This window comes from Lynx rufus, unplaced genomic scaffold (assembly GCF_022079265.1).
Source record: "Lynx rufus isolate CCGP_SWC_20201006 ecotype Redwood Valley unplaced genomic scaffold, mLynRuf1.p SCAF_2, whole genome shotgun sequence".
In the NCBI taxonomy this organism is placed as follows: domain Eukaryota; kingdom Metazoa; phylum Chordata; class Mammalia; order Carnivora; family Felidae; genus Lynx; species Lynx rufus.
Window position 1 is genome coordinate 185,156,550 of NW_025814834.1, and position 12,493 is coordinate 185,169,042.

General features: G+C 37.2%; 1 protein-coding gene across 1 annotated transcript in view; it reads left to right on the forward strand.

Annotated features, from left to right (window-relative positions):
- STIL (STIL centriolar assembly protein) overlaps nt 1-12,493 on the forward strand; it is a 65,431-nt gene that overhangs the window by 28,862 nt on the left and 24,076 nt on the right. The window contains exons 12-14 of the mRNA XM_047085691.1: nt 712-1,650; nt 7,202-7,367; nt 10,503-10,734. Coding sequence (XP_046941647.1) covers nt 712-1,650; nt 7,202-7,367; nt 10,503-10,734 — 1,337 coding nt within the window. The remainder of the gene's footprint in view (nt 1-711; nt 1,651-7,201; nt 7,368-10,502; nt 10,735-12,493) is intronic.

Genomic DNA, 12,493 nt, shown 5'->3' on the forward strand with positions numbered 1-12,493 from the left:
CCCGTTCATGCTCTGTCTCTGTCTCAAAAATAAACATTAAAAAAAATCATTAAAAAATAATAATAATAAATAAATAAACATTCAAACATTAAAAAAAGAGAGAGAGAGTTGGACACTTAACCAACAGCCATCCAGGTGCCCCAGGAATGGGAAAGATTTTTAAAAATTACTATCAAATTATAACCAAATTTACCACAGCGAGTATTGTTTACTTTTTTCTGCTCTTCCAATTACTAGTTGGTATTGATAAAAAGAAGAACAGTGAATAATTTTACTTAGTAGAAAAATATTCTGAAATATTTATTGAAAGATCTTTTATTACCTAAGATACAGAAACATTATTTGCTACTAGATCTATTAAAGCATTCTGCCAGCAATAATTTTTTTTATGGGGAGAGGGTAAAAAAAAGTCTATTATAAAACAGTTTCCCATATTGTGTTATGTGATTTAAGCAACAATAATCAGTGTTCCAATAAAAGGAATTCCATTGTTAAGTAAGTTTGTTAGGGCAGGGACCTTGTTTATTTTCCTCACAGTTACATTCCTAGTGCTGGCACGTAGAAGATGCCCAGAAAATATGTGTCAACTGTCTAAATAAAGAATAAACACTTTTTAATAAGTAACTGGATATAATTTGGAAAATATTAGTGTGAAGAAAGTGAGGCATCCTAAAAAATACTTTCCCTCTTTCATTTCTTTCCCATTTATAGGTTTCTAAGATCCAACCATCAGTTCCTGAACTTTCGCTTGTGTTGGATGGCAATTTCTTAGAATCAAATCCTCTCCCTAAGCCATTGGAAATGGTGAATAATGAAAACCCTTCTTTGTTGATTAACCACTCTGAACACTTGGATCCATTGCAACCCCAGCTTTACGATGACGAACACAGCCTAGAAGCTAAAGCTGGAGAGCCTTCCTTGAGAGGGTTACCAAATCAGTTAACCCAGAGCACTGTTCCTTTAAGACATGGCAAAGTAAGACAATCATCTACCTGTAAAAAAGGGAACCCCCATAACAGGAACAGTGGTAAACCATCTTCTCTTAATGGGCCATCTCCTGATACAAATTTACACAAAGAAGAATATCTTATAGGATCCTCCACATGTAATTCCAAGCAGTCTTCTCTTGCCTCACAGTCCCACCCACACAATTTTGTTTTTTCATCCTGTAATTCAGGAAGACCAATGGAACTTCAGATACCTACTCCACCACCACCATCTTACTATTCTACAAATGTCTGCAGTTGTTGTCAGCATCATGGCCATATTCAGTATAGTCCAGTAAATTCTTGGCAAGGAATGAATACCGTAGGGTCCATTCAAGACCTCCAGTCTGAAGCCCTTCACAAACATTCGTTATTTCACCCAGGTGGATGTCCAGTTCTGTACTCTAATGCATTCTGTGCTTCAAGTAGTCCTATAGCCTTGAGACCCCAGGGAAGCACGGGTGGTTGCCCTCCCCACAGCACTGTAGAACCATCGCCTGTGGCAAGACTGCCTTCACACGTGGACGCATGTAACTCACGGCCCTGTGCAGTGTGCACACACACACCCAAGACCGGGCCAGATAATGGAATGATGGGACTGTCTCCGGATGCATATAGGTTCCTCACAGAACAGGACAGACAGCTGAGACTGCTTCAGGCACAGGTTTGTGAGCCTTCTTACTTCTTCTAAGTTCTTGGTATTAATATGATTACTTAAAAATAACTGGCAATTCTTCAGTAATTAGATTTTATGGAGTAAAACTGTAGAATATCAGGGGTGCCCAGGTGGCTCCATTGGTTGAGTGTCTGACTCTTGATTTCTGCTCAGGTCAGTCTCCTGATTCGTAACTAACTTAGAGCCCCCCATTGGGGTCTGTGCTGATGGCTCAGAGCCTGCTTGAAATTCTCTTTCTTCTCTCTTTGCCCCTCCCCTGCTTGCTCTCTCTGTCTTTCAAAATAAATAAACATTAAAAAAAAATTGTAGAATATCAGAACTAGAAGGAAACTTGGAAAGTGGATTCTAGTTCTTGTTGTTTTACAGATAAATGCAAAAGGGATTAGAGAGAGTATACTTTAGCCAATGACACATTGCTAGTTAGGAGTAGAACCAGGAGTAGAAAGCAGGCCTTTCTTCTCTGCCTGGTGTGTATCCTAACCTGCAATATAACTGCATTTTTCTTTTCATTTGTTGCCTCTAACAGAAAGTCTATGTAATTTACTAGACCTTGGTATACCACTAGATATAAAGCCTGCATAATGGATTCTGATGCGTCTCTAACTTGTCAACCCTGTAGTATGTTTAATAAGTTTCAGCCAGTGTACCTTTCAAGAGTAGTTCCAGAACATCATCTGTGTATCTATACTAGATGGATTTTATTCATTATATTATGAAATGCTTCCTTTCTTCAGGCATTTATGGCAGTTTTTAGTCTTTTAATTATATTCTACACCATTCAGTCTTGTGCCGTTTTTTTTTTTTTTTCCTTTCCTTACTGGCACCTTTCTTCCACATATGTACCCCAAATCCCCTACCATCTTCCTTCCCGTTCCCATGAGTATGAATGAAAACAACCTGAAATATATTCTTCTATACTTCTTCCATCATCCTATAACTGTGCAAATATATGTATAATCGGCATTATATGCATGTATGATTTTTTAACATCTTTGTTTTGTAAAGTTGTTTTGCATTTTGCAAAAATAAAAAAAGGTAATGATATATAAAAAAGTCTGCTTAAGGATACCTGGCTAACTCAGTCAGAAGAGCATGGGACTCTTGATTTCAGGGTCATGAGTTCATGCCCCACATTGGGTGTAGAGATTACTTAGATAAGTAAAGTTAAAAATAAATATATAAATAGGGGTGTCTGGGTGGCTGAGCTAGTTAAAAGACTCTTGATTTTGGCTCAGTTCATGATCTTTCATTTCTGAGGCCAAGCCCTGTGTTGGGCTCCATTCTGGCAGTGTGGAGCCTGCTTGGGGTTCGTTCTCTCTCTCTCTCTCTCTCTCTCTCTCTCTCTCTCTCTCTCCCCCCCTCTGTCCTTTCCCCCCCTTGCATGCTTGTGCGTGTGCTCTCTCTCTCTCAAAGTAAACTTTTTAAAATAAATAAAATATAAATAAATAAAAATGCTGCTTAAAAATGGTATAGATGAGACACTTGAGAAAAATGTAGTTTTGCTCTTTTTTAAACCTAGGTAAATTCTCTGAAATTGTAGAATATAAGCTTGATTTTTATAAACCCTTACAGATATTTGGCAGAAATTTTAATGTAGCTAAATGTTTCAGCTTGAGATTCTCCCTTTCTCTCTTTCTTTCTCTCTTTTCACCCCTTTCCCCTGCTCGCACGCTCTCTCTTAAATAAAAAATGAGTATCAGTCATAAGTAGAAATTGTTTTAATTTGTACTATATTATTATAATCAAGATTGATCATTTTATTATTTATTGGCTATTTTTTCTTTGTATAAAGTCTGTCATTTACCCATTTTAGGTTTTTTTCTAATTAAATTTTTAAGAGCTCATTGTATATTGAGGAAATTGATTTTTTATCGTATGTATGTGGTAAGCATTTCTTACAGTTTGTGTTAAATGTTTTGTGTTTTAACCATTTGTTTGTACAGAATATTCCAGTTTAGATATAATTAGATTTATCATTTTCTTTTTGGGTGTTAATTATGTTTAGAAAGCCCTTTTCTCTTCCAGATTGTAAAAAATATATTCTTCATCTTCCCTCCCCCTTCAGAATTATATTTTTTGCTTTATTTTGATATGTGAGATAAGAGGTTTTTCCCTTTTTAATAATCAGATAACTGGCCTCATATATTTATTGAATAATGGATCTTTTGTTAATGATTGGAGATATATTTTTTTATAATAGAAGTACCATGTATTTGTATCTATTTCTGTACTATTCTCCATTGATTTGCCTGTCTATTCCAGCACCAGTACTATTTAGTTAATCACTATAGCTTTATTATCAAGTGTTTCTTGTGTGATTTCTCTAAACCTCACTCTTCTCATCTGTGAATTGGGAGCAGTGATTGCTATTACATGTAGATTTGATGGTTAAATGAGTTTGTGTGTATGTGTGTATGTACGTGTATCAAGTGGTTAGTGTAGGACCTGACTGTAGTTAGCAGTCAAAAAGTTACAACTATTTTATTTGTCTCTTAATCCTTACGACTACTTTAGCTTTAGGTGATATTGAAGCTCATAGTGGTTAAATAGCTTATCCAAAAGGTAGCAGAGTAGGATTTAAACTTACATCATGACACCAAAGTCCATGCTACAAACCACTATAAGTACATAGGCTATTTTGTATTATTAATGCAGGCTGTATTTCTACCTATCTTGATAATTTGTGGATAACTTATATTTTCTTACATTAGTAAAGTTAATTTGCTGAAATAAGTGAGACGAATTAAACACATTAGTGTAATTTACAGGGAAGTAGAAAATCACAGTGTTTAAAAAGTGAGGCTCTTCCACTCCTAAGTATATACCCAAGAGAAATGAAAAAATATGAGCACATAAAATCTTGTATACAAATGTTCATAGTAACATTATAATAGCTAAAAGTGAAAGCAACTCAATGCCCATCAGCTGATGAATGGATAAACACACTGTGACATATCCACACACAGAATATTATTCAGCCACAAAGTATTGGTAGATACAACAACATGGATGAACTTTGAAAATGTTATACTAAGTAAAAGAAGCAAAATACAAGGCCACATATTATGTGGTTTCATTTATATCAAATGTTTAGAATAGGCAAATATGTGGAGACAGAAAGTAAATTAGTGGTTGCTAGAAGCTAGGGATGGGCAATAGAGAGTGACTGCTAATGGTTACAGAGTTTTTTCAGGGGATTGATGAAAATGTTCTAGAATTAGATGGTGGTGATGGTTGCAAACTTGTGGTGGCTTTACTAAAAAATACTGAATTGTATACTTTAAAGGGATGAGTTTTAAACGGTATGTGAATTCTATTTCAGTTTTAAAAGGAGTAAAGAAAACTTGGTGTTTGAACCTTAGCATTGCTACTTATTAGTTACATGTTCTGGGCAAATGACTTTATTTTTAATTTCTCAAGTTTTCTTATCTGTAAAGTGTGTTTAATAGTAGCACATTCTTGAGATGCATGGGTGGCTCAATTAAGCATCCGACTCTTGGTTTCGGCCCAGCTTGTGATCTCACAGTTTTGTGGGTTTGAGCCCTGTGTCAGGCTTGTCTCTCTGCCTCTCCCCCACTTGTGCTGTCTTTGTCTGTCTCAAAATAAGTAAACTTAAAATAGTAGTACGTTCTTGGGGCACCTGGGTGGCTCAGTCAGTTAAGTGTCCAACTCTTGGTTTCAGCTCAAGTCATGATCTCATGGTTCGAGAATTCGAGCCCTGTGTTGGGTTCTGTGCTGACAGTGTGGAGCCTGCTTGGGATTCTCTTTTTCCTTTTCTCTCTGCCCTTCCCCTGCTCATGTGAGCACTCTCTCTCTCAAAATAAATAAACTTAAAAAAAAAAATGTCATTTAAAAAATAGTACATTCTTCATGGGATGGTTGTATTAATCGTACATAAACACTCTTCATACAGTATCTTGTAAACAGGAAACAGTAAGTGTTCACTACTGTTATTAATAATTTCAGTTGTGAGGTGCCTGAGTGGCTCAGTCTGTTGAGCATCCAACTTTGGCTCAGGTCGTGGTCTCGCAGTTCGTGGGTTCGAGCCCCGCGTTGGGCTTGCTGTTGGCAGTGCACAGCCTGCTTTGGATCCTCTGTCCCCTCTCTTTCTGCCTCTTCCCCCTTGCACTCTCTCAAAAATAAATAAACATTAAAAAAAACTAATAATTCCAGTTTAGCACAGCCAAACATGGGCTATTCTGGTTAACCTTTATAAGAAGAACCTTGTGTAAAAATGTTGAATATTTGGTTAAGTGTAGCTCTTATCTTACTTTTGATTTGTAGGTGGAATAGGAATGAAATTTTTATTATTTATTTAAATGTTTATTTTTGAGATAGTGAAAGAGTGGGGGAGGGGCAGAGAGAGAGGGAGACCCAGAATCCGAAGCAGGTTCCAGGCTCCAAGCTGTCAGCACAGAGCCTGATGCAGGACTTGAACTCATGAACCATGAGATCACGACCTGAGCCGAAGCTGGACCCTCAATTGACTAAGCGAACCAGGCACTCTTGAAATATTTATTTGAAGTGCTAACATTTAGGCTTTTTTACACAAGTTTAAAGTTATGAATGTCAATCTAAATACCTTCATGTTTTTACTTTTTTTGGTTTATTAATTTTTTTTTTTTTTAAGTAATCTCTGCACCCAGCATGGGGCTTGAACTCACAACCCCGAGATCAAGAGACACATGCTCTTCCGACTGAGCCAGCCAGGTGCCCCTGTGTTTCACTTTTAAATTTATGCTTAGCCATGGGACACCTGGCTGGCTCAGTGAGTAGAGCATGCAACTCTTGATCTTGGGGTTATAAGTTTAAGCCCCACGTTGGGCCTGGAGTTTACTTTAAAAGAAATAATAGGGGCACCTGGGTGGCTCAGTCGGTTAAGCGTCCGACTTCAGCCAGGTCACGATCTTGCGGTCCGTGAGTTCGAGCCCCGCGTCGGGCTCTGGGCTGATGGCTCAGAGCCTGGAGCCTGCTTCTGATTCTGTGTCTCCCTCTCTCTCTGCTCCTCCCCCGTTCATGCTCTGTCTCTCTCTCTGTCTCAAAAATAAATAAACGTTAAAAAAAATAATAAAAAAAAATAAAATAAAATAAAATAAAAGAAATAATAAAAGTGTGCCTGAGTGGCTCAGTGGGTTGAGTGTCCAACCCTTGATTTTGGGTCAAGGCATGATCCTCACAGTCATGAGATCGAGCCCCATGTTGGGCTCCTCGCTAGGAGTGGAGCCTGCTTAAGATTCTCTCCTGTTCCTTCTGCCCCTGCCCTACTTGCTCACACTTACTCTCAAAAACTAAAATAAATAAATAAATAGTAAAATAAAATAAAATTTACATTTAGCCCACTTAAGTGGGTCTTAATAATGAAGGATAGTGATTTCTGCATTGAATAAGTTTTATGGTATGATCTAACTGAAATGTGAAAAAAATCTAGTTAAAAGCCACTTATTTATAATTGGGACACTTTGTAATTCATTTTTAAACTCCACTGCAATTTGGTGATTACTTCCATGGCCAGTTTAAAATATGTTGTTAATTGATACAGATTCAGCGTTTATTGGAGGCACAGTCTCTGCAGCCCTGTTCCCCTAAGACAACCTCTGTTGAAAACACGGCACAAGCAGCAAGACAGATGGAGCTGGTTTCCATGGAAGCACAGTCTTCTCCTGGCTTGCACATGAGAAAAAGTGTGAGCATTGCTGTGAGCACAGGTAATTGTTTTTTTTATTTGGAAGGCATTTTAAAAAATGCTTTTCATATCTACTTTTAAAATATTGATGTTGAAATTGGTGCATGGTACAAATAGAACCAAAACCAGGGTGATGAGAGTATCACTTATTTAAGTCTTTGTGTAATTTTACTCTTCATGAAAGAGAACTGTATTTGAAAACAAATGTGAAACCACATGACATCATGCATAGTATTTGATACATTCCTAGGCTGGACCCAATTCTTGTAAGAAAAATCATCTGTGGTTTGAGGGATCAGGGAAAGTTTTTTTCATCTATGCGGTGTTACTGACTCTGGGCCTTGAAGGGTATGTAGGATTTTAGTAGGTGGAATTGAGAGATGGCAGAATAGGGTGGGTAGAGAAAATAGTATGGGCACAGTGAGAAAACACAGGCTCTGAATTGTCTAGTACTGTAATATTTTATGGAGAGCCTTTATTACATCTTTTAAAAAGGAAAGTCTCCTTTATTTGGTATGCATCATTGAAGGTCTTTTTAAAAAATCGATTAATAATGTAAATGATGTATATTTGTTTGCTTGCATGTTTGCTCATCACCAGACCCTTTGAGATCTTTAAGAATGTCTTCAAGAATGTCCCCAAGATCTAGCAAGATGCCTATTAGTACATAGAGTGATGGTGACAATAATGAAGAGAAAGAGTTGTGCAGGGTGTTAATAAGATTTGGTAACTAGTTGGATGTGGCAGTTGGAAGAGGTGTAGGATTCAAAAGTACTCCTGCTAATTGCAGTGTAATACCCTGGTTTGGATCCTGGAACAGAAAAAGGACATTAGTGGAAAAATTGGTGAAATTCAAATAAAATCTGGAGATTTTTGTCATGCACCAACGTTGGTTTCTTGATTTTGAAAAGTGTGCCGTAAGATGGCACAGGGGAAACTGGGTGAGGAGAGTGTACAGGAACTCTGTATTATCATCTCTATCAATCTAGACCTATTCTAATATTGAAAGTTTATTAAAGATGAAAATAAAAGTTATCCTAGGATTTTCAGCCTAGGTGACCTAGGGAAGCAGGGAAGAGAGGATGAGTTCAGTGTAAATATCTGTTGCATTTGAGCTGCTTTTGGAAATGAAGATGGTGATACTCAAATATCAGAAGAGTGGAGGTGGGCTGATGACCTAAGACTTGGAAAAGTAGCAGATGGAGATTTGAGCTGGAAAGTAAAGATTTGAGAGGGAGAAAAAAGAAAGAAGGCAGATTTCTGTATTCTATTTCTGAACCCATTTGTTAACTATCCACGTGGAGGGGAGCACGGAGGGAGGGGAGCAAGAATCTCATGTACAGTAAGTCAATTATTACTGAATATTAGTCAAGATTCTTTGGCTAAATTATTAGTCAAGATTCTTTGGCTAAATTATTTCTTTGAAATAATTTAAGCAAGGAAGGGGAATTTACTGGAAGGATATGAGGATGTTTCATGAAAACCAAGGCCAAGAATGGGGCTGGACTTCAGGAAAAAACTAGAACTGGAAACTGGAATACCATTAGGACCTGTTCAACTATTGTGCGTGGCTGATTTACTCATTCTTTCTTCACTACTTTGCATCTTAAAATACAGCTCACCCAAAGCTCCAAAGGGTGTGTGTTACACAAACCAGGTTACTGTCTTCAGTCTTGTTTCAAATTGCAGAGAACCTGAATGGCCTAGTTTGGATTAGGGTTTAATCCCTGGTTCAGCGGTAAGGGGGGTGAGAAGCACATAATAGGAACATGTCTTTTGGAGTCCTACCTTTGTTAATTGCAGGGGTGGTAGTCCCCAGAGAAAGTGTGTGTGTGTGTAATGTAGAGGGGTGGTGGACAAGGAGCTGCGGGTATCGTGAGCCAACCAAACGTACATAGATAGCAAACATCTATGTTTGCTCCTATAAAACTCTCTATTTACTATATTACAGTTGCTTCTCATCCGTAAGCTTTGGGGATCTGAAACACTACCTTATTCACTATTGTATCTCATTAGTTAACATGATGCCTGAATCATGTGTGCTGAGTAAAAGATCATTGAATGAAGTCATTTACATGTTTAAACTTACATTCTGAAATTATTTTGAAACTGCGTAGATTCATATTCAGTAATTCAGCTTGGATGATCTAGGGTGGTTATTACTTATATGCAGAAAAATGCGTTATTAATAATCATTAGAATAAGTGACTTTTAGAAACATGTTTCTTCTACAATGATACTTAGTTTCCTGAAGGTATATATTGATAAATATTCCAGAAGAGTAGCAGCACTCATGTAACTTTTTTATAATTGTCCTTTCTTAAGACAGGTTTTAATGTTTCATGAATACAAAATTAAATCATTCATTTATTAATTTATTTTTTTTTAATCACCCAGGTTGACCCTCAAAGTAGAAACCATTTTGACTTGGATGTACTTGTTGATTTTAACTATTTCTTTAAGTCATTATGCATAGCAGTATTTCCCAAGTTGTGGAATGCATACCACTCAGATTCAAAAGATAATTTGGGATGGTTTAAAGATGAATGTTTTATATTTTGTAGATACATTTATTCTTATGAGTATTGGAAAAATACAGCACATCAAATCTGTGGTTTCACAGAAATGGTGAAGCTAGGTAAAAATAAAGTGAGTTGATTTAAAGAAAAACAGTAAGCCAATAAGAGTAAATGTAAATAGTTCTGCAAATAATTGTGCAAATGCTCCATAAAGTTTGGGAAACATTTGATTCTTAATACTTGCCTGATATGCCCCTGAGTAGTCTCATAAATACCGTGTTTAAGGATAAAAATCACAGAGCCTAGGAATTTGTATTTATATTATTTTCCCTTGTTTTTCATAACAGCAGTTTTCAGTACACATACATACACCCCAAATCATATTCAGAACCTTAATATGTAAAACACATCATTTGAGAGCCACACATCTTGAAGAGAGGGCCCAGAATGTCCCCTTTACCTTTGTGCACCAGTTTTCTGTCTTTTCACCTAATCTCTTTATGGCATTTCTGAAAAAAATATAATCTGAAGACATTTCTAGGTAATAGTGTTAAAATAATAGTCTTAGAGGTTTGTCAGAGGTTTATTTTTATAGTAAAATATTTGTTTCAGTATCTGGCTCATCATTTAACCTCTAGGTGCCAGCTTGTTTTGGAATGCAGCAGGCGATGGTCAAGAGCCTGAATCTCAGCTGAGGCAAGATGATACAAAGATTTCCAGTGAGGACATGAATTTTTCTGTTGATATTAATAATGGAGTCACAAGTCCTCCAGGTAGTGCATCTTCATTAAAAGCAGTTGATATTCCCAGCTTTGAAGAGAGCAACATTGCTGCGGAAGAAGAATTTAATCAGCCACTTTCTGTATCCAAGTAAGGTGTCTTCGATTCAGTATTCATCCTCCCGTTTCTCTTTTTAAATTCCAATATTCTTTTGGTGTTCTAACTCAGAAACTTTGTTTTGTAAATGGTATTTTCAGCTGTAGTGACTCTCCTTAGATGGTTCTTATGTAATCAACAATTCTGACTCTTCTAGAACCATTCCCAGATGTCAATCTTTGGTTGTGTTACAGTCAAGCTGAATCAGAATATCTGAAGAAAATTTCAGGAATACATATGCCTAGGCCTCACTGTAGATTCTGATAGCTAGATCCCAGATGGAGATGGGCCCTGAATTTTGTGACTTTTTAAAGATTCTGCATATTGCAAAAATTTATATATCTATGAATTTATTTTTGTAAGATACAGACTGGGTGTTTATATATGAAATGTTATCTGAGATTTACTTCAAAATAATCTGGTGGGAGATGAAATGGCTAAGGGGATAATTGGAATAAGATTGGTTGCAAGTAGGTAATTTTTAAAACTGTGTATAATAGTTTGTTATACTATTCTCTTATGTTTGAAATTTTTCATTATGAATTTTTTTTTTTTTTTTATTAAACAAGGATTTCAAAGTAACTTAAGATCCTCAGGAAATTAAGAAACAAATTCAAATATCTTTGAGCTTCTGATATGTGCTGCCATAGAACGAAGCCCTAGAGATGAGCAGTAGGTCAGGAAAAGCTGCTAACTTAATGGAATTTTCATGACTTAAAAGAGACAAACAATAACCATATAAGTAACACATAATTTAATGTCATATAATGATTACTGCTCTTCAGAGAATACTACTCTCTTCAGAGAATAAACCAGGGAGGCGCCTGGGTGGCTCAGTTGGTTGAGTGTCTGACTCCTGTTTTCTGCTCAAGTCATGATCTCACAGTTCATGAGATCAAGCCCTGCATCAGCCTTTGTGCTGACAGAGCAGAGCTTACTTAGGATTCTCTCTCCCCTCTCTCTCTGCCCCTCCCCCTGCTCATGCACATGCTCGCTCTCTCTCTCTCTCAAAATAAATAAACATTAAAAAGAAAAAAAGAACCAGGGTTATTAAGTGGAGTGTGACTGGGAGCGAGGGATATATTAAGTAGGGCATGGTGAAGAAAGCCTTCGCTGAGGGATAACATCTGAACAGTGACTAATATGATGAGAAGGAGCCAGCCATAAGAACATCTGAAGAGTGTTCCAGGTGGAGGAAATAGCAAGTGTAGACCTTGAGGTATGCATGAGCTTGACCGTTCAAGAAACAATTAGGAAAGCCGTTGTGGCTATGATGGGGTTCTCGAGCAAACGGCTAAGAAAGAATTCTTGAGGCCTCTTTGGTGCAAAGGGGTGATTTAATTATAGCAGCAGGACAGAACCTGTGGGCAGAAAGAGCTGCACTGGGGTTGTGAGGAGTGACTGATTATATACTTTTAAGTTAGTGGAGTTAGGGATAGCGTAGTTTCTAAGGAATTTGAAACCAAGGCTTTCAGGACCTTGAGGGGCTAGCTACTGTTAAGACAAGGCTACTCTTATTTTTAGTCTTTAATAACACAAAAACATTAAGGAAGTAAGGCAGCCATGAGTTGCTTGAGGAAGGTCACACTCTGCAGGTTTCAGGTGTCTTATCAGGGGGCTGCAAGCTGTAAAGAGATTTAACTTATGTTACATTTCTCTTGCCTTTGTTTCTCTCATCAGCGGATATGGTGACCGAGGGAGAGAGAGCTTAGGAACTGTGGTCAGAGATACAGGCAGGAACCAAATTATGTGG